Source organism: Simochromis diagramma, unplaced genomic scaffold, assembly GCF_900408965.1.
Source record: "Simochromis diagramma unplaced genomic scaffold, fSimDia1.1 OVJJ01000293.1, whole genome shotgun sequence".
NCBI classification, from domain to species: domain Eukaryota; kingdom Metazoa; phylum Chordata; class Actinopteri; order Cichliformes; family Cichlidae; genus Simochromis; species Simochromis diagramma.
In genome coordinates, this window is record NW_024386801.1 from 22,168,438 (window position 1) to 22,191,855 (window position 23,418).

The window sequence follows — 23,418 nt, forward strand, 5'->3', positions numbered from 1 at the left end:
AGTGTGGATTTTATTCCATGAAAATGGATAATATCCTATTTGTTCACAGAGGTAAATGGGAGGCCTCTGTGCTTGGTGTGGTCACAGAACATTTCAGTGCTCAAGGAATATAATATTAAGTGACACTATGAGACAAATCATGGCAGAATGCTTTTCGCCATGATTTGTCTTATTGTTTTATTTATGGGGCAAAATGCATATAGGTACTTTACACTCCATTGTTAAAGTCCTGTGATGCTTAGCTACTGTTCACATGAATTAATAGCATGCTGTCTTCATGTTAGTCTGTACATTTGGTCTGGATCTGACACTACAGACAAGATAAAGGCACATCTTAAAACTTCCTTTCATTGCTGAAATAATAGAAAAGGCTTTTTGGACACAAGCAAAGAAGGCACTGGAGAAGCATAATATTCTTGCCAACTTTCAGTCGGCTTTTAGAAAGTTACACTCTGTCCTTAAAGTTTCACCATTTCAATCATATGGTAGGGATATCTGGATCTGTCCTAAAATGGTTCACCTCGTTTTTTGGCAGAACACTTTTGATTTCAGTGAGAAAATTTTGGTGAGATGTAATTGAATTTTCATGTGGTCGGATCGGTTTTAAGCCCCTTGTTATTCTCAGTATATATTCTGCCATTAGGCCTTATCATTAGTCATTTTAAAATTATTTCCTATCATCTGTATGCAGATTATATCTAACTGTACATTTCTTTTAAAATTTGTGAACTGGAAAAATGATCTGTTCTAATGGACTGGGCAATCAATGGTTGGATGCCAAACAATTGTCTGCAGCTGAACACATACAAGACTGAGTATTTAATTCTTGCTTGAGAGAGTATTAAGCCCCAAATTATACAACATCTAGGCCCCTTCTCCAGCTACTGTTTGGAATCTTGGGTTAATTTTTGATGAGTCTGTGTTTTTTGATGCTCATACCAAGTCTTTGACCCGCTCCTGCTTTTTTTCGTTTAAGAAAGATCACTAAACTCAGGACTGTTGTCTCCAAAGTTAAATTGGAAATGCTTGTTCATCCTTCATCTCCTCTAGATTAGATTCTTGTAATGCTCTTTACTTGTCTGTCAAAGGCTCCTTTATCCTCCTAGGACCTGACGTCCACATATGTGGACATCACATTTTGGGCTGTCTAGACCAAAATACTAATTTTTCTCTACAGGGGCCTGAAATCCACTTACGAGGACATTATACTGCCACAGTTCTATTGAAATTTAAAACGAACGTCCTCTTATGTGGCTCTCGTTTATCTCAGAAACAAAAATCAGGCAAAAAAAAGAAAATCAGGTAATTCTTTGTTTTTATATTCATCGCAGCCCAAATAGCAAGGAGAAACTGAAAATTCATGCCATTAAAGAGTTCGGGTCTTAGGAGATTAAATCACCTTCAACCACCAATGTACCTGTGGCTTCTTTTAAAATACACCTGAAAACTCATATTTAGACAGGCATTTGAGTAATGTTCTTGTGTAATATGATGTTTTTGTCTATATATTAATTCCCTGTAAATCACTTTGCAACAGATTCCTGGCTTAAAAAGTGCTACACAAATACACTTTATCTACCATTATGAACAAAACAGTTTCATAATGTTTCACATAGCCATACTTTTTTTAATTTGGTTGCAATATTAGAGTAATGCGTTGCTCAAAAACACAGGGATGCTTTTTTTCAGGTTAACTATGGATGACTGGCTCTACACACACAGGTTGTGCTGACCCTGACAGCACACTCTCCTCTACACGTCTATATGATCAGCCATGTTAATTCTGATTTGTTTCCTAGAGGCGGAGACAAACTGCATAACTCTGAACATGAAGTGTTGAAAATATTTTATTTGTTGATAATGCAACAGCTACAGCAGAAAGTATAAGTTACAGCTCAGATTACAGCTAGAGGTCGACTGATTCACCAGATCAAACTAGTGTTCAGTGTCAGATTGAACTACAGTGTTGGAGATTATATTAATCCCTGTAAGCAGGAGAGCCTTTAAATGAAACAGTGCTTCACATAACTGGAACAGGGCTGGTTAAAAGAATGCTCAAAATAGACTCAGTGATATGAAAAGAATGGACACTTAGCTTTTATACACTATTAATCAGAAAAGTAAATAAGATTAATAAGTGCTAAAAATACTGCTTGCAGTTCATTCTACATGTTTAACAACACTATGACATGGTTACATCTGCCTCTATAGATTCAAATATAATCGCTTTCTCTGGAACTCCCAGTTACATCACCATTTTATTTTTCTTTGCAACATGTTGATCACTGTGGCATCATGCAACTATTACATGACATGTAAATGAATTTTAAGCTTTTAATAGTATTAAATGACAGACACAAAGCAAAACATGCACTGATGACCTGATGTCTTCATCAAAGGCATCGACAAAAAAGAAAGAAATGCAACACATGTATTCCAGATAGATACTTGTGAAATCTATCTGCACCAACAATGCATCCTCCACTACTGGTTTGTTGATGAGTCAGAGGTTTCACACACAGCTTCTTGACCCCATTCAGGTACTTTTTTTTTTTTTTTTTTTTTTTTTTTTTAAATGCACTGATTGCATTCACAACTGTCTTTGTGCATACCCCACTAGGCCCAAATTAGCAAGTGTAAGTACTACTAAGTCGACAGATAAAGTCCTATGATTACAGATTCAGTGCTCACTACCTAACAAAGCCTTTCTGGAGTGATTTCTCTCACTGTGTTTGCAGTGTAATCCAGCATTGTGCTAGGTTGGACAGTTTTGCTACATTGCTCGTTAAAAACTATGCTTGCAAGACTAGCTACTATGGCTGGCTAACTATGTGTTAGCAGTAAGCTCAGCGGCTATAGTATCAATCCAGTACTTTCAATTAATGAAAACAAGCAAATTAATTTACCAATTTCTACTTTGACTAATAAATAAAGCTATAATTATGGAACACATTTTAATAGTTGGCTAAATGCAAATATATATTTGTTTCGGTCATCAGTCGACCTCTGTGGATAAGTTTTAATGTATTTGGTTGGTGGCTTTTTTAAGGGGGTGTTACAGCAGAGTGACTATTGATTTATACAACTTTAAAAGCTAAATCAGCATGTGAAAGGCAGCTCAGCTGAAGGTCTTCAGAGGTCTATTTAATTCCAGTTAACACAGGCCTGTCCTTATAACCCAGTTTACCAGCTTTCCTAAATCATGGATGTTATTCCATGTATTTTGGTTGGTTTCAAAGGTTGTGGAGCTCTGAAGACATCTGGCCTGAGTTACATCTATCACAGACACAGACAAACTGCTACATCAGTGAACCCCTGCTGGTATTCGGTCCGATTAACAAGAATAAATCTGAAAGCTGATTGGTAGGTGTTGCAGTTTATCATCAGCTGCTACTGGGTCCCTTCTCCATCAGTTTGAGTCCAGCTCAACATGGGTGGAAAGGAAACAGGTGCACTGGTAAACATACAAACACCATCTACAGTCTGAGATTCCAGTGCTGATGCTCATCTTCCTTTCTCTGTTAAATTTCCACGTTACTGATTCAAACAGTTATTCTCTGGGATGATCATGATGATTCAATACAATAATAACAGAAATATGTCTATACAAGAATTAGGCAGACCTCTCTTGAAACCTCACAAAGAATTTCACCATGAAGATGGCTAACATAACAGTTAAGGCTGCTACATTTCTTCATTTTCTACATCGATAAATCTTGTGCACACAGTGAGCAGTGGCTACAGAGGCCTTTGGGCTACGACATGCTCAGCGATGTTTGCTGAAGGTTTTTAGAAATGAAAGAGACTGGTGTGTGAATGTTCTCTCTTTGTGGCCAAATTGAACTTTACAAAGAAGTTTTCTTCAACACAGCCACAGTTTAGAAAAACAAAACCATTTCTCACAGTAAGTAGAGCATTTAACCACAATTTTATTTACCAAGAAAACTCAAGTATGTGTGGATTAAACACTTACAGCCTTCCCTTTCTTTAGGGAAAGCTTTTGTTGCAGTGTTTCCCTAACCTTTTCACCTGTGATGCTGTGAAAGAAGACACTCTTAACGAAATACCCCTTTGCCAGTATTCCAAAGATTGTGCGTTTCTATTAGGCAGTGTCTAACAGCAATTCAGATTTTTCTTAGGCATAAATTCTGTCTGGAATTATTTCATGTTCCTGCACTTCAGGAACAGAAGTTTTTACAGAGCAGATTTCATCTGTGACATTGACTAGTAATGCTGACATCAGAGCTTTAGCATATCATCTAAAGCAGGGTTGCAACGGCTCATACAAACTTTAAACTAACTGAACCCATAGAGTTGAGCACAGGGTGCTTAGGTGGTATAGAAATGGGAGTTTGGCCTTCATAGAGCCTCTCACAGGTTAAACGCAGCACCTAAGATGAGTCCGACCTTCATACAATATCAATACGGGACTCCAGTAATGCTGTTGTGACTTTCAATGGGAACATACTACAGAGAGTATTGCAGGAGATTAATCCCTGTAGCTTTGGACTATGTGTTTCATCCACATGACATTGTGTTTTAGCTGTCTGCATTCTTTTGGCCATTTAATGTCTCACTGTGAGGAACAGTTTTGAAAAAAACAAAACAAAAAACTGCAATGGCTATAAAATGTTTTTTTGATTTTTGGAAGGTTCAGATGACCATCTTGAGATTTTGATGAAGCAATATTAACTTGACAAAAGAATTCAAAATGATGCTTTACTGCAGAAAAACTGATTTTACAGCTACAGCTTGAGCTCACATATCACAGACATTACAGATTATTGTACAGTTAGTGTGTAAAACTGCTGTTAAAGCATCATGTTTTTTTCTTTCTTTGTGTCTGTACTCAGACTGAGTTGCATATTCAGCAGAAATGGAAGATAAAAAGGATTTATTTGTGCGCTGCTCAGTTTACCCAGCCATGACCAGCTTGACTGAAATGAGACTGAAAAGTATCTTTGAGATTTTTTTTTCTTATTTTCTGAGAATTAAAAAGAGTGAAAAAATGATTGCAAAGCTACAACTGAGCTCGAGTCTCACAGAAAAAAGTAAGGAACCAAAGAGACAACTCTGATGGACTTGTTTGAGAAGCTGAATGCGTCCCATTGTAGTGAACGCTGTGATTGATAGATGAAAAGTTGGAGCTGTGGAAACAAGTCTCATCAGAATTATTTTCTGTAAATACTCACCCAATTTCCTTCAACCTTTAATGAATGAGCTAAAACCCCTAATGATCAGATGACTCTGGGAATGATTGTAGGGTGTCTGGCATGTAACAGTTAATTCTGAACATCTGAAACTGAGAAAGAAGACCATAACAAGAGCAAGATATTGAAACACTTGTGACAGATCAAAATCAAAGCCCACATGTTTGAACAGTTTAACTAGCTTAAGAGTTGGAGCTTTGACTGAAAACGATTAGGAACAGTACCCATGACTGGTCAAAACAGATAGAAGATGGAAGCGCGACTGGACAACGATTTGTCACAAAACAAACACCAATAATGATAAAACAAGTTAGCATTACTTGTGATTAACACATGTTTCAGCATCAAAGGTGAAGCTGAACACATATCAATCATAACAAGTCCAGATTAAAAAAAAACAAGTCAGTGAGAGAGTCAAATCTGAGTTGATAAGTAAAACAATGAGACAAACAACAAAGAAAGAATGAAATCAAATCAAAACAAGTCTGAGTTAAGAGAAAATAAGACTGGCATAGTGGGTCAGGACCTCACTATCGCAGGACTCAAGAACTACAGGACAATTTAGGCTGTGCAGACATGGACAAGTTCATTGTTTGAGTTTTGGTTTCTTTGGTTTTGAGTTCACTCTAAAACTGTGCAAGTCTCAGCTTCAAGCCTGAGTTCAATATTAAATAAATTTGGTACCAGACACCCAACAACCATTCCAAACAAACACCAACAGTCATCTAGCAAAAAATCCAAAATCTGAGGTTGATGTTTTACTTTCTGCATCTAGAGTTTCATCAGTTTTAGCATCACTTCCCACCTGTGAGGAAATCACCTTAAATCCTCAGACCTGGAAAGTAAAATTTCATTTCTGACTACGCTGATGACATTTGTTGAGTAACAATGTAACTTAGCCAGTTGAGTTTTCAAGTGAAAGATGTGATGAGCATCACATGATGGAGGTGGTAGCAGTGCTTTAGGCGGCGGCCATAATCAGATGGCTCCAATGCCTGGGGACAGACTGGTGGAGATCTATATTGCACAGGGGTTGGGGAGATCCTCAAACACTGGCAGTTCTTCAATCCCTCGAGCAAACAGCTTGATCAACTGGCCGTGCACTCTGAGAAAACAGCAGAAGTTGTTTTTAAAGAGAAAACTTAAACCAAGTTTTGATATTTGTAAGGAAGAAGATCCCACAGGGTCGTCATACCTGACGTCAATGGCTGTGTGGGTCAGGATCTCGCCATCACAGTTCCAGCTGCTGTAGGCGGGTGCACAGCCACAAGCTGGGTGGTCTTTGCAGATCTGGCTGAAGATCTGCCGCTTGCTATTCTCATGCAAGTCCAACTCCAGGTCCGAGTCGCTTTGGCAGTGACGTGGCATGAAACGAAAACGCCTCACTCGATGGACCTCAATGAAGGTAAGGTCAAACTGATTGAGAGAAATAAGTATTTAGTTGTGGACCAAAATGTCTAAAGAATATCAATAAAAACATGTTTTTTTGTTTTTGTTTTAATTTAGACTGGAAATATACCTGGTCATCTTTGCTGGTGTGTCGTAGGAGGTGTCTAAGGAAGTTGAAACGGGAACATTTTCGGACGAGGATGAGGTCTGTGGTGCCGTCAGCCAGGTGGGCAGCAGGCGAGAGGCCTTTAGGGCTGCGAGGACAAGCACAGCTCATGCTGGCAGCGTTTATAGCGAGGAACTTTCCTCGAATCGTCCTCCACTCGCCACTACTCTCTGGATGAAAAGAAAACAGACAGATTTGACTTTACTTGTTACTGCTGCCAAAACAGTTTTCACTCTGTGCCAAAAGTTTGCACATTATTCATTATAAACATACAAAACAAAAAGTTCCATTCACTACATTCAGTCCAATGTTTCTCACATAATGAATTTACTGCAGGTTGCATCACTACAGTTGTGCTCAGGAGTTTACACACACACTTTGGGATTAATGGTTTCTTTGAACTGTTCTTTTTCCAACCTTAAATAACTAAAAAAAAAAAAAAAAAAAAAAAAAAAAAAAGGATTAAATGCACAAGGTTAAATTTATTTGGAATTTTCTTTTATCTACACAGGCTCAAATATATACATACACTTACTTAAATCTTTGCATCTATTATCTAAATCTATTAACTTCTTATTAGTGATTATGATTGACTACAACTGGTAGTTTCTGTCACAGCTCTCAGAACAATGGGCACTCGGTGAAGATCGAGAGGTTCAGGTTTAAAGTTTAGGCTCAGTGAATTTGCTGTGAACAAGAGCCAAAATAAACTTGGAGAACCTTGAAGTCAACTTGGACAATAACTTCTCAAAGTGTTCAGAAATAATATGTTGGTATTAGGTTTGGTATTGGTATGGAATTCAATAAAAACTAGAAAAACAAAGCCAGCTGATGTCTACCAAGACTACAGAACAGCCATGGGTGGATGGACACGGTTTTATCATTTTTCAGGAAGTGTTACATATTTGTCTTTAATTCACAAATATAAATATTTTCTGAGATTTAACAAGAAAGAAACATGACAAAGCCAGACGAGGAGATTTAGGAATGGAGTAATGTTCAGTGAGTAAGACCATTAGAAACTGTTTTTGGACTGACCAGAGTCTGATGCTTCATCCATCTCATACTTCTCGCTTCTCTCTGAATTTAGCTGTCCATTGTGCTGACAAATTACACACCTGGAGATTTACAGAGAAACCAGAGTTATTTAATGATGCAATGAACAAGGACTTTAATGAGAAGCCATTTTACATTTAACCTCAGAAGGTTATCACTTTAATTTATATGACTGCGTTTGGTTGCAACATGAACCAAACGCTTCAGCTGCAACACTGAAAGTCAGATAGCCAAAGAGTTAATAAACTAGAATAGGATTTATAAAATGTTTTGGTTGTAACTGAGTTCACAGGTTTATGATCAGCTCTAAAATTCCAATAAATTCAAAAGAGTATTTATATATTTAAAGAAAAAAGGGAAACAAGTTGATACATGTTTGGATCTCTCACCCAGATCGACACCTGGTCGCGTCTCGTGGCGTTCCTATGATACCTTTGGCTGGCAGGTAGGACACTGTTCCTTCGTAGTAATGATGAGTCAGGAACATCTTCAGACCTGCAGACCATTACCAAAAAAAAGAAATGCTTATGAATAATGCACACGTGCAAGCAAATGAAAATGACTGGAAGGACTGTGGTAGGCTGATGTGACTGAGCGGTGACATAAAAACAACCTCTCTTTGCTAATATTTAGAGTACCGGGCCTCTCTGACAAATCAGACATCAATAAATTTCTCTGCTTTATCTGTAAAACATTATAGATAAAATTAAAGGATATTATATATTTTCCCACCTGAGAAGTCATATCTTGCAGGCCCCATCCATCTTTTCCTCTCGCTGTCTGATAGCACATCGCCATAAAAACCATATCCAAGCAGCGACACAGAGTATCGCAGGAACATGTTGTTGTGATGAACTGAGCACACATCCAGCGGCTGAGAGTCTCCTGCACACAGATATTAAAAAAAAAAAAAAAAGGTATGTTTGCCATTTTTGAAGAAAGACAAGCAGACACGTACACTGAGAATTTAAAACAAACCAAGCTGTGGTTTGTTTTACATTTTAATATAAGTTCAGTTAAATGTATCAAATATTCTATTAAACTGTATCAAATTCTCACTTCTAATACCAATGTTTGACATTGAAGTCTACGTTAACGCTTGCTTTCTCAGCAATATAGTTAGATATTACCCCAGGAGTGTTTGTCCTTTTTTTTTTTTTTTTTAATAGTTTCCATGTTAACATTAACTTTAGACTTCAGACAGGTTATGTTGCTGGAATGGATATTATGACCGCTGATGTCATGGAGATGATGTGACTGACCCACAATGATGTGTAGTGCAGAGGTCACGGGGTCATTTGTGCCCACAGAAGCAAAGCAGATGCAGTCTGTGGAACCTGAAACAGACAGAAGAAACAATGAGCCGAAAGAACACAAACACCATCCGCTAACAGTTTACTAGTGTAGAACATTCCAGTGAAAAGAGGACGGTCATCACCGATTCTGATTATTTTCTTAAACCTTTACAATGTGATTTTACATTGTAAAAGCGCTGCTGCTCCTGTTGTGCACACACAAACACCTGCAACCATTAATTGCCCAGGTGTGCGGTTTCACTTTTGTATCTGCACAGAGGAATAATTTCCCCCAGGTGACTCTGTGTGTATTTATAAGCACAGCAGCAGAAAACACCAAGGACACAAACCAGCACAACTGAGAAATGAGGTCACAGTGACTGCCTGTATTTATACTTACATACTTATTGGCTCTCACCTGTCATTAAAAGCTAGATTACCTCTATCACTGTCCAGGTCAGCAGCTAAAACTGTCTTTCTAAATCAGGAAGAAGTCTGGCTATTTTTCACTCGGGATGTTTTATATATAGCAACAATGCTATTTATGTCTTAAAGAGGGAAGAGCTGAGAAAATCAGTTGAAGCATTGATGTGAGGCTTTCATACAAATAATAGAAGGAAATATTATTTACAGACAAAGATAGAAAACCTTCCAAACAATTTGGTCTTTCTTTTCACGCTCTGTCTTTGTAGGTGTCTATTCTACAAGTATTGTATGTACTTTTTATTTATAGCAGTTGTTTGTGATGAAGTACCAGAGTTTGTGCTGATAAGAAGATGCTCTTCATATAGGTTAAGGACAGTTTAAAAACTAGACAAGGAGAGACCAAAGTGATTTGTTAGCTGGCAAAACAGCAGACTCCAGAGAGTTGGAGGTTTCTGGAACAATACAGCAGGCGCTAGAGTCTGTTAGTTCAATAAATAATCTCTTGAGGCTTGGAAAACCTTTACATAAGGCTTTGGCACCAAAGAAACCATGTAATGGTTCCAACCTGCTGAAGGACACCTGTGATACTGTGCTACACCTTTAGGATGAAGTCAGAGTTACCTACATTTTTGCTGTAATCCAACACAAAAAGAAAAGCAGTGATATTTCTCTGAGTTTCAGACCTGCAGGAATGATTCCGATGCGTAGGGAGCAGGGAGACAGTGCCTCCTCTGGACTGTTTGGATCTACGCCGCAGTCGATCTGTGTTCTCCAGATCAGTCCGTGGATGATCTCACTAAACATGCCGTCCCCTCCAACGCACACCACACTAAGCAAGGGTCACAGTGAAATATTAGCATCGACAATCTCTCCGTGACCTTTTCTAAAAGATCACATGTATAAATGTTGTGTGAAAAACACACAGACATTTTCTGTGGTGCTTTTATTTCGGGAAGCTCAGGGATTTTTTACTTTCCTACATGTACAATCAGATCTATGAGCATTTGCATAACACCACCAACAGTTGATGCAGTACTTTTAGTAAACCTGCTGAATTAAAGCTGAAAGTCTGGTTGAAAATCATCATCATGTGTAATTGTCCAAAAAGTTTATGAATCTGAATTATGTTGTGCTCGGCTTCTTTTTTATAGCATTTAAATAATTAATCTTCACTGTACAGGGTGAATCACAAAGAATCTTCCTTTTTCAAAGTGGTTACATTCTAACGCGTAATGTTACAAGGTGCGGGTTTGTGAGTTTCAGGTGGTTGCTGGTAGGCAGAATAACAACAGCAATGGCTGCAGTGACTCCAGGTATGCTCACAAAACTGTGGGACGAGTTTGACAATTGCTTGGACATATGCCAAGTATCTGGAGGACTACAATGTTGTTTTGCATGTAAACTATTAAAAACCCTTACTTCAAGCTTCTTTGTCCAGTCTTTTGAAATCTGATGATTGTTTTTGACACACTGTGTAGCTTATGGGTGAACTTCTATTATGGACAAACAAAACTCACCCATCAAATTTCTTCAACTCTGCCTCCATCTTCAAGTGATCTCTGGCGTGATTGGCGTACTCTGTCACTATGACAACAAACACACAGATTCTCAGTGTGTTACATGTATAATTCTGACACAGGAAGTTAGAGACTGGGTGGTGAGTGATTTGGACGTACCAATAACACTGGTGGAGATTCCAGCCTGTGTGAACAGGGGGGCAACTTTCTGCTCGTAGATCCGTTTTCCTTGACGCTTCCCACCATATGGATTTATGTAAACCAGCAGATGTTTTGGTCTGCTGGCTGTTGACACAAATAACAACAACAACAACAACAACAACAACAACAACAGAAACTATGTCACAAATAGTTTGTGGAAGTGGCATGAGTTATTCAGACAGAGTGGGTTTTTGTAAAATCATACTGTTACTGGCGAGCTGCTCTCTGATGCTGCTGACCCAGTGCTGACACACCGCCTCATCCGAACAAGTGAAGGTGACCTCAGCACACCGCCAGCGGTGCTGCCGACACCTCTCCACGTACAACACTAAAACAGATACAAGTTAAAAAAAAAAACTTATTTAATAATCAGCCATCTTTGATTGCCAAGGTGCTAGAGTGCAGATCATGCAGTGTTTGGATTACCTGTGAAGGCCTGCCTGCAGTCCTTTCCCTCTCTTTCTCTGATCTTTTTCCAGCTGCCATCGTCTCTTTGTCTGCTGCCAGTCTCCTCCTCTTCCTCTCTGACAGAGATGATCTCTGACACTGGGACACTGTGACAGACACCTGAACAACACACACATGCACACAAAGCAGTTAGTGTCGCCAACCAGCAGCCAGCTCTCAAATTTCAGAGCCTCCCGGCAGCATGTGAAGGCACCACCAGGGGTATTGTTGCTTTTGGCCTTATTTTCTAGAATGAGGTCATGATGATGTGAAAGAAGTCCACATATTCAGAGTGATGCAGCAAGTTTAGCAATACTCGAGTGTGACATGACCCACATATTGGCATTGTCATCTTTCGGAGTCACTTCTGACTCACTTATCTGTATCTGCAGCTCACATCACAATCGCTCTTCTGTCTCCACATGAAGGAACCTACGGCACATTTTCATCTTAAAATGGTTTTAATCTTAATTCTGACTTCATGAATAACAAATAAGACTGAGTGAGACCTTGGCTCCATTTCAAACAACAACACTACTACATCACTGGGCTGTGATCATTTCCACAAACGTTCAATTCATTTTCAATAATAATCATCATGAACTCCAACACAAAGCTTTTTAAAAATCCCTGTTTACTATTTTTATATTTTATTTACAAAACACAAAAAAAAAAAACCCCAAATCAGCTTTTAACCATTTCAAAACAGCATTATAGCCAGAAGTAGCATTTTTTTTTTTTTTTTAAATACATTCATAAACTTTTAAGAAGAAAAAGAAAGTGTACTTTATTGGTCCCCGTGGGGAAAATCCCTCTCTGCATTTAACCCATTCACTCAGTGAAGCAGTGGGCAGCCATTGGCGCCCAGGGAGCAGTGTGTAGGGACGGTACCTTGCTCAGGGGTACCTCAGGATAGCTGTTCAGGGGAATCGAACCCCCGACCTTCCGATCATGGGGCCGCCACTCTACCTACTGAGCTATCCCTGCTTAATATCAGAGGTGTCATTAAGATCTGTGACTTTGCCAATAACAAAAAAAATTAGACCTGATTTAAATTCCCCCCTCAGAGTCAGCTCCTTGTGCATCTCAGGACTGATTCCATTGTTACTGACTTTTTTTATATTCACTCCGTGGAAGTCCTATTGTGACAATTTTCTATGTTTGATGAAGTTATAGGGAGCCACATCTTCATGTTGAGTGAAGACTGTGTTGGTGAATAACAATTCTGAAACCAGAGCTGGAGCTGTTAATTGGAGATACTTTATCAGGAGAAGAACCACACTCCATGCACTTCTCTGGTCATATTTCTCCTTCTGTTGGTCAACCTCTGCCAAAGCAATGAGGAGCCATTGATAATTCTTAATGAGGCTTTCCTCTAATCTGGTTTGTTGCTTTATTATTAACACAAATCGACCTACATCACATTTAGGATTAGGGTCCTTGCCATAGAATGTCTGGTTAAGGCATGATAATTTAGAGAAAGCTGAATATTTAAAAAAAAAAAAAAAAAAAAAATTCTCCTTTTTTTGCCATTCATGCCATTTAAAGAAATACCCAGGTGTTAACCAAAAGTGTGTTTTAAATATCAAGGGATGATTGGTGTTTGGAAGAACTGTTACACTGCTGCTACTGTGATCACTAAATGTTTTCCCTCAAACGCCTTGGGACGAGAGGGGAGCAGCCATGGTGAATGGTGGTTCTCCTTCTGGTCTCATTTCTCACCTGATCCACGATCTGCTGACTTTGAGAGTGTGTGTATTATTCCACTGAAAACTAACTTTTGGAGGGTGGGCTGCAGTCACCCTCCAAAACTTTGCTCATCGGTGATGATCCATGATGAGAAAAACACGGTCAGTTTGACACAGAAGTTGATGTTAGCTTGGTAATAAATGAGAAATGCGTACACACACTCCAGCAATTCAGAACAGGACTTCCATGAAGCACTGGAAGCAATCCAGAAAAGGACAAGGAGATGATGTTTAATGAGACAGTGGCTAAATTTAGTTCAGTTAAGGTTTTCCTTGTTATGAGCAGAATCACAATACTTTTTGTTTTCACCATGTACTTTTGATCTATACTATATTGCCAAAAGTATTCGATCTTCTGCCTTCACACACAATAGGATTTGAGTGACTACCCACACTTAATCCATAAGGTTTAATATATTGTTGAGCCACCCTTTGCAGCTATCACAGCTTCAACTCTTCTCATAAAAGCTTTCTGCAAATTTTATGAGTGGGTTCATGTGAATTTTTGACCATTCTTCCAGAAACAACTTTGTGATGTCAGACACTGATATTGGACGAGAAGGCGTGGCTCAGTCTCCATTCTAATTCCTCCCAAAAGACACTGCAAAAAGATCTTTGCACACTATGCACCCCAGCATCAGCTAACCCCGCTCTGTGAGTTTGTGTTGCCAGTACTTTGTAGCTGAGGTGCTGTCATTCCCAATCACTTCCAATTTGTTATAACACCACTAAAAATTGATTGTTGAATATTTAGTAGAGAGGAAATTTCACGACTGGACTTATTGCATAGTTGGTATCCTATCACAGTACTACGTTGGAATTCACTGAGCTCCTGTGAGCGACCCATTCTTTCACAGATGTTTGTAGAAGCACTCTGTATGCCTAGGAGCTTGATTTTATACACCTGTGGCCATGGAAGTGATTGGAACACTTGAATTTGATGAGTTGGATGGGTGATGAATACTTTTGGAAATATAGTGTATGTCTTCATCTAACTCTAAGAAAGAAAAAGAGGAATATCAGACTATTCCTCTACATAACACTTGACCAAAGAGTGTTTTCTTGAAGCCAGGAGCATGTTTATCTCCCATATAAAGAAACTTAAGCAAACTACAGTAGGTCAGCTAAATTAGTGGAACTACAAAGCCAAACTACACATCGAACACTGACACAAGAGCTACAGGGAGGGCAACATGTTTCTGTTGGATCTGTTATTAATGAACAGACTGAACACAGCATTAAACTGACACGTTGTACTCCTAAACATGTGGTTTATTCCAAAACATGACTTCTGACGGTACAGGTTATTTCATGAAACTGAGATTATTTAATTACTCTAATGTTAGGTTAGGAGGTTGCTTTGTATTTATTTTTCATCATTTTGGAATAAAACCACTTATTTAAATTGGAACAACACAAACAGACCTCACACTTCAGCCATCAAACCCAGAAACATGTCCTAACAGCAGAACCACTAAACCTCCACACAATGGGGTGGAGGTGGCCCACTGCATTGTGGGAACTAAATCTCCTACCTGGATCAGGTCGACGAAGAAACAAAGGAACACAAAATCCTGCAGGAAAACCATACAGGTAACACTGTAATTAGCAGATAGAGAGTAAGTTAACCTAAGACAATCAGAAAAAAATGTAACTTTGGTTTCAGATCAACAAGTGCCTAAATGAATGAGGATACTAAGTCACCTTTTAACTTTATAGTCTACATGTTTTTAAATCAGCCTTCCTTTCTGGCTACTACAGGTGGGGGTGGAGAAAAAAAAATCCATTTAATAAAGTATTCCAGTATTTTCCACGGCAACATCGCATCAATATAGGGACAATACAGAGATAAAGTTTGCATGGACTGCAAATAAAAACTGAACTTTTTAGTTACAATAACAAACTCAGCTGCTTCTTCAGTCCACCAGATGGTGCTGTCGACTTTTTCTTGTGAGGTAAACTGAAATGTGGGGCAAAGCTGGTATTGAAAGAAATCAGAAAATACCATCTGTGTCTAAATCAAAAATGGACTTGAATTGAGAATTGACAGCTCCTTTCGCACCTTACCATGATGGAAGACTGATAGCCAAAGACGACAAAGCTAACATCACATGCACTTAAAGGAAAACACATCAGACACTGGAGACAATTTGAAAAAGTTACCTCCCAGTTCTTTCCACAGACACAGTCTGGCTCAGAGAAGTGATGCATAAAGCTGAGGAACGTTTGAGAGCTGAAAGGATAGCAGCTCATCATCTCAGAGGACAACTGCTGTCTTACATACACAATACCTGTACACTATGTGTACGCTAGTCTACACATTTGCATTAAAAATGAATTGGAATAGACTGTAATACAAACGGTTTAGTCTGTCAGGTGCATGCAACATGACAGGTTTTAATGACACTGTCGATCAGTCTGTATGCTTCACAATGCAATACTCAGCATATTGCAAACACACAATCTCACAAATCATAATCAATTTTTCAGTATGTGAAGAACCCACACAAGCACTGGGAAAGAATGCAAACTCAGTGTGGAGTTTACAACTTCCTCCCGCAGTGCGAAGACATGCGTGTTAATGGCGATTCTAAAATGGCTATAGGTGTGAATGGCAAACTGTCCAGGGTGGACCCCTCCTATGGGTATAAGCTGAAGTTGGATGGATGAATGGATGGCTGGAAGGCATTGTATTATGGGCTCTCTGGTGAGTCAGATCTCTACACAGAGTTCCTTCAGCCTAATTTACTCAGAGCACTTAATCTATAGGTCACACATCGTCAGGTATAAAGATGCATTTACACCATATTTCATGCCTACTCATAGTTACTCATAGATTTCTTTTTCTTTTAAAATGCTGCCGTTCTGCTGGTATGTCTTCATGTCTATGATTAGTCATATGCTGCCAACTACCTCTTTTATGGCCACGTGCTTTTAGCTAGACTGGAAAAAACCCTGGGTTGACTTACTGAGTTGATAAGAAGCTACATGTGACTGCTTAGCAGGACTGCTGATTCTAAGATGAGTGAAGCCAGATAAGGAAAAAGATATCCTGGGCATGGTGAACTTGCTTTATAATACAGGCGTTAGGAGGATATTACAAGCTACAGTTATATTCTTAATATTCACTATACTGTTCACCCATTCAGTTCTTAAATTCAAATATCTCATTGTGCACACTTTGCAAATAATGCTGCACTGTATTCAGTGTTGGGGAGTAACGGAATACATGTACCGCCGTTACGTATTTAAAATACAAAATATGAGTAACTTTATTCCGTTACAGTTACCGTTTAAAAGGGTGGTATTCAGAATACAGTTACTTTGTTGAAATAAATGGATTACACGGCACGGTCTTTTCCTGTTTCATATATTAGGCTATGCTCTCTCTATTTTTGGTAATTCCACACCAGAGGAAAAACAAACAAAACGCGGCTCTAATGCCTGTGTGTCAATCTCACGGCCCATGTCACCTCTATTTGTGGCCCGCAGAATGATGTGAAGAAATATTTTAAAAAGTTATTGACAAAAATTATTTAATACGAAGGCAATAGGCAGAGTGTTACAGGCATAGCCCTAAAGAATGTAGCATCATGGGCAGTGTAGTCCGTGTTGCAGGGAGAATGGACTGCCGTTATGCGTCTGTGAGCGCGATGGAGGGAGAAAAAGGAGAGTGGAAAAGTACGAGTTGTCACCAACCAGAAACGGGAGCTGGAAGCATGTAAATATAATAATAACCACTGCAGCCAAGAAGAGTGCCTGACGAGCCCAGTTGTAAGTACGTTATTAAGACTCGACTGCACACTGTGTTTGTGTTTTCCTCTGAAACAATAAGTTCTGTTGGAGCAGCCTTTCAACGCCTCTCTCCGTCTCTCGCAAGCAGAGTTGACCCAGACAACAAAGTTTAGCGTTTCAACACCCCCAGCAGCAGACAGACAGAAACTAGGACACATAAAAAATTCACAACTGAAATACAAAACACATGCTGGTGTGTGTTTCAGTTTTACACACACAGCTGTTGTCACCATGACACTGGAAACAACTGAACCCTGACCAACTCGGATGAAACAGAAGAGAAGTAACCTGCTGACAAACAAACACTGTCATGCACCTCCTGCAGTAACAGTTGGGATCATTTTAACAGGCAGTGTGAGGTGAGTCATTGATGATCCACCAGAGATGTCCAACTCTTTAGTTAAAATTTTAAAGATTCAAGTTCTTTGGTGTAAAAAGCAAAGCTTGCCTCCTTGCCTCAATGTGCATTTCAACCTGTTGAAAAGTTGCATTAAACAGGAAAAAAAAAAAACTTCATCACAAAGAGGTAGAAGAAGAAGAAAAAAGGATAAATAAACCGCACATGAGAAGCGCAAACAATGGCTCCTGTGGAGAAAGTTCATTGTTTTAATGCTTGATTTTACTCCTCTATAAAGCCCTAAGCATAGACTGTCTATAAAACATGAACATAGCCACTGTATGATGCCTGACTTAATGTTCTGTCAACCATGATATAAAAAATAGTGAATGAGCTTCATAAAGTGAAGGAGCTGAGAGACATTCACCCACAGACTTCTGTACAACAAGAGTCTCCCCCTGCTGGCTATTAGAAAGTATTACGCTCACTTTTGAGATGTTGAAGCTATAGACATCTACACTCTGGAGATGATTAAAAAGACTAAAAAAAAAAGTGTATAAACAAACAATAGTTATGAACATTACAGTAGTTTACTGCCCCCAAGTGGCAGTAAATGGCAAAAACATGTAGACTATCACACTGAAACCTTAACACCGAGTACACAGGGAGGTTAACAACAAATGCAAACCACAAATCTGGCTTATTTTGATATTTTAACTCCAAAAACAAAATAAAACTCAGGATTATGTTAAGAAATATTGAGGTGAATGACTGCGGTAGTCTCTACTGAGGTTTTAACAGAGACTAAAACACTTCTGTTCACCATGATCATCTCAAATGATTCATCATTAATGTGTTCATGTATTAGACAATGTGACTGTCCACGAATAGTACATATTATCAATCTTTGTTATGTTCAATGATACAGCTTTACACTACAAAAGGTTTGTGTTAGCAGACAAATACTGTAAAACAGTCTGTCCTGACTCCATGGTATTTATAACATAAAGCAATGATTACATCCCTGACCGGGGCAGTGATGCATATCAGACGATTAGCAAGAGCCACCCAGCTTTACAGTTATACTGATCTGAATATGTCACTGATAATGTTAAATTAGAATTAAAGTATTAAGAAATATAAAACTATAAAACCTTTGTTTATGAAACGTTATTTTGTTTTTTTTATTTATTTGTTGTGCTCACACTGAAGGGTACATCTACATTTCAAACAACAACACAAAGATCGGGTGATCGATTCGTAATATGTTACAGTCACAAATCAACAGAGAAGTAATTATGTACATGAGGTTAGCCAGTAACCTTTAACACAAACTCAGTGTGACCATGTTATTCAACACACACTGGTTCATATGTAAACCAGTTAATTTGGGACTGACGGTGTGAGAGAAACGTGAGTAGGGGGCTCGCTTTCACATCTGGAGATTTTGTACTTACTTTGAGTACTCTTTTTGATACTGCTGTGGCATTTAAGTGCAGTATCCTTCTTTAAAATCTTGTAGTGGAAACTGTTAACAAGTCTCTGTATTCGATGAACTTCCTATGTGACAATCCCATAGCTTTCAGACGAAAACTTATAAAAATGTTACAGATTTTACAGCAAAACATCAAGTAGCCAGTTCCATTAAAACATAGCATGATATGTTTTTAAGGAAGTGGACGTGTCCAAAACAGATTTAAAATAAAGTGAATGGTGCAATAGCCTTGGTCAGCTGGACACAATGGCTTACAAACAAAAGCACGTCTACTGAATAAATAAATCACTCAACCCTCTGCTAATTGAAAAACTGTGATTTTTCATTATGTTGTTTGTGGTTAAAATATTCTAAAATTATGAGGTTTGGTGTGTTTGTTTGTCCCTGCAGCTTGCAGCCTCAGTGACCTCCACTGTCAGACTGGATGATGAGTGTTATGTAACCGGATGTATCATATCTCATATGGTCCTACAGTCCGGATACATTGTGTTCAGAGATGAAAGTTAACGGCATGATATCCACAGGTCCAAACACTGCTGTGTGTCCCCTTTCACGTTTTCTCTGAGTTCTTTGTTTATCACACAGGATGTCGCGGTGCGCTTAAAGGCCAACAGAGAGATATATTAAGACACATAGACAAAGGCATGCAGACACATTAATCACGGATCTTACTGGGTCTGAACGGGTGGTACACGGGACTAGAGGTCCGTCTCTTCCAGATGAGCAGTGACCGGCTCAGGCTTACATCGTACGCGGCATTTCTGACGCGGAGCTCCGACTGCAGCAGCAGCCTACCCGGCCTCTCCATTGGCGTTTAGCCGTCTTGCTCCGTCCTTTAGCCGGATGAGGAGGCAGCAGCACTCCGAGTACGGTTACCTTTCCCCGGGCATGTTGTCTGTCAGTTTCCCTTAGAGGCCCCGAACCTCGAAAATAAGTACTTTTTTTTTAAACGACGGGGATTTCTGTTACTGTATACCCATGTAACGGACTCCAGGTCGGTACAATTTTCTGGCTGATAGCGGTTTCTCACCGGATATAGGAGGGGCTTTGTGGTGCATTCAGGTGCCTCCAGAAAACCCGGCCTACGTGTTTCGTAATTCAAATATTTTGGCAATGAACCGCATTGAACTGTCCAAATTGAATATACAGTTTAGATGCTCAAAGTTAAACCGTCCTGGAAACCTTGTCTCTATTTTGATTGTTTTTCAGGACGAAGTGCGAAACAATTAATGAAGCTGATATAAACAACAAAAATAAACTAAACATTAACAAATAAGATTAATTCACTATTTCATTTGTGACTCAGTAAAAGTATATTACAACACACATCGTCAGTCCTAAAATGATGAAATCTGTCAGGATTACGGTTTTGTTTTTTTTTAATCTCACGGTTTTATGGTCAAACTGGTATGCTTACAAGTTACAAAAAAGCAAAGTCATATTTAAGTGTACAGATAATCATTTTATATTTAATTTACATATCAAACACAAGAAAAAGAAAATAAACTGATTTTATGAAAACATGAATATTATCTGTGCGAGCACCCACGAATGTTCATTGTATACTTCACGAACACCATGTTTGTTTGTTTTGATCCACGATTTTAATTGCTGAATACTTGGGCATGGCTCAAAGTTATGGAAGAGGATTAGGGCCACTAGGGGGGAAAAAAAAAAAGTGGGGACGTCTCTTTTTTTTTCCTTTTTGCTTTTCCCCCAGAATTTTGGAAAAGACGCCCACCCAAGTGTCCCTAATCCTCTTCAGTACAAAGTCCCCATTTAGAGCACTTGATGTTTTGGCCCCTCAAACCAGAAATACAAAAATTCCTCCCTGTGGTCCTCACACTTGAACTTTAAAATCCCACATACCCTTCAGACTGTGATCCCTCCCTATAACTGAATTCCATTTGAAAGTTCAATGATAATGTGTCATTTATAGCTTTGTAGATTATTTGAATTGTGTAAAAGTAATCCAGGTTGTACTTTCCTCCTCAGGTCCAAGAACTGAAATCAGCTGACTGTTATTCTAGGGCAACCAGAGCCAATAAGCTCTGACATGGCTTTGACCAGAGCCATTTCAAAACTCTGACCAGCTGTACCTTACCGATATTTGTGACAGACACATTGCAACTTTCTCAGATCTTCATAACAACCCCAAATGTCAGGAAAAAACGCTGAATAAAAATTACTGCTAAATTACTCCCAAATGAGTAAAAGTACAGTCACAAACGTAACCTAAAGGATCAAAGTACTGTAGCAGTACTGTAGATGTCCCTGAAATACAGTGGAGTGAAATACTGAACAGTTTACAACAAAAAGAAAAAGAAAAAAAAAAAAAAAAGGTGGAAATCCATTAATTCTCTTCTGCTTATCATTGTTAGGGTCGCAAGGGGGCTGGAGCCTACCCAGTGAGAGGCAGGGTACACCCTGGACAGGTGGCCAGTCTGTGGTGGGGCATAGAGACAGACAACCATTGACACTCACATTCACACCTATGGCCAATTTGGAATTACCATTTTAACTTAACCCCATTAACTGCATATCTTTGGATTGTGGGAGGAAGGCAGAGTACCCAGAAAGAACCCATGCAAACATGAGAGAATGAACTCCAGGCCTCTGGAGAACTTCAAGACATGTTGAGGAGGTAGTTTAGCCATTTAAATCAGCTGCGTTGGATCAAGGACACATCTAAAACCTGCAGGACACCGCCCCATGAGGACTGGAGTTCCCCTGCCCCTGCTTTAACTCCACCTCTTTAGATGGCATAATTTATCCCACTTTAAACCTGTGTATAACAAACAAATAACAAAACAAAACGAGAAACAAAAATCAAACGTGAACAAAACAACGCGCCACCCCCTAGTATATTCGGACTTTTTTATGTTTTTTCCAAAACATAACGTTGCCAAAATTAGAGAGTCAGTTCTTCCATTTTTAAAGCAAACCAGACAACCTCACTCAGCAACAGCAGGGGGAGCTGCTGTCACGGTCTAAGGTTACTTACCATCTCCATCTTCACAAACACTACATTTCTTTTTTTTTTTTGGTTCAAAACAAACAAACAAACAAACAAACAAACAAACAAACAAACAAACAAAAAAACCCACAAAATAAGTAATGCCAGCACAGCTAAAGCTACGAGGAAAACAAAATACAAGAGGAAGTAACAATCATTCTTTATTGCATATTTGATCCTTTTTCAAAACCCGTTTTGGTACGAGCTTTAAACAAGGGTTTCAACTCAAACGGAGTTTGTCTGTCATATGCAACCTGATTTGATCTTGAAAAAAAAAAAGGCAAAAAAAAATAAAAAAGTTCCCTTTTTCTTTAAAAGAAAAAAAAAAAAAAAAGTTAAGTATGATGTAGTATGTGAAAGAAAATCATTAACATGGGCCCTTCAGCTCACCCTATAAGAAATCTTAAATGTAACCCCCCCTCCAAAATAAATAAATAAATAAAACAAACCAAAAACAAAAAAAACAAAACAAAACAGGCAGCCCATATAGACCTTGTCCCATAAATGAAAATAAATAAAGATATATAATAAAATCAGAAAATGGATAAATAAGAATAACATTAATTTATTTATTTGAGGTGCTTGGACCAAATGTTTAAAAAAAAAAAAAAAAAAAAAAAAAAAAAAAAAAAGCACAAAACACAAAATTAAAGAAAAGGGGAATAGGAATACTATTCATTAAAGGTGAAAGTGGTGTAAATTTAAGCATATAATTCATCCACTGTCCATCTCCTTCAATGCCATGTGCCAACACAGTACAGAGCAGCTACCTGAAAGCTACTCCCACAGAGGCCGATTGTCTTAATTTCACATCTTCACTCCATATGACTAGGGATCAATAAAGTATTCTGATTCCATTTGTGCAATATCTCTAAAATGAGAATTATCTGGTCTTAGAGTTATTCATGCATTTATTACTTCGGCTGGACTACTGCAATTTATGATTATTAGGATGTCCTATGATAGAAAAAAAGTCCCTGAAAAGTCTTTAGCTGACCTACAATGCTGCACCAAGAGTGCTGACAGGGACTGCACAGTGAAAGCATGCTTTTCCAATGTTGGCTTCTCTTCTTTGGCTCCCTGTTAAATCTGGAATCTAATTAAATATTCTTCTCCTCACAAGGTCTTGAATAATCAGGCCCCATCTCATCTTAATGCTCTTCTAGTACCATATCACCCCAACAGAGCACTTCGCTCACAGACTGCTGGTTTACGGTTTTAATTCTGAGGGTATTCAAAAGTAGAATGGGAGGCAGAGCCTTCAGCATCTAGGTTTGTCTTTGTGGAACCAGCTCCCAGTTTGGATTTGGGAAACAGACA

General features: G+C 38.7%; 1 protein-coding gene across 2 annotated transcripts; it reads right to left on the reverse strand.

Moving 5' to 3' along the window:
- Positions 1 to 1,829: 1,829 nt before the first annotated feature.
- On the reverse strand, positions 1,830 to 20,126 carry LOC120730280 (ceramide kinase-like). Of its 2 annotated transcripts, XM_040026567.1 has the most exons (14): positions 19,755 to 20,126; positions 14,991 to 15,029; positions 11,687 to 11,827; positions 11,466 to 11,588; positions 11,219 to 11,344; positions 11,060 to 11,126; positions 10,226 to 10,371; positions 9,084 to 9,158; positions 8,554 to 8,706; positions 8,211 to 8,316; positions 7,804 to 7,883; positions 6,730 to 6,935; positions 6,406 to 6,626; positions 1,830 to 6,315 (listed from the first exon to the last, which is right to left on the reverse strand). In XM_040026567.1, exons 1-14 carry the CDS (start codon positions 19,888 to 19,890, stop codon positions 6,228 to 6,230), a joined length of 1,707 nt encoding a protein of 568 aa, XP_039882501.1. In that variant the 5' UTR covers positions 19,891 to 20,126; the 3' UTR covers positions 1,830 to 6,227. The 2 variants fall into 2 exon arrangements, with proteins under 2 accessions (XP_039882501.1, XP_039882502.1); XM_040026568.1 differs by lacking the exon at positions 14,991 to 15,029 and having other exon boundaries at positions 19,755 to 20,125.
- Positions 20,127 to 23,418: the final 3,292 nt, after the last annotated feature.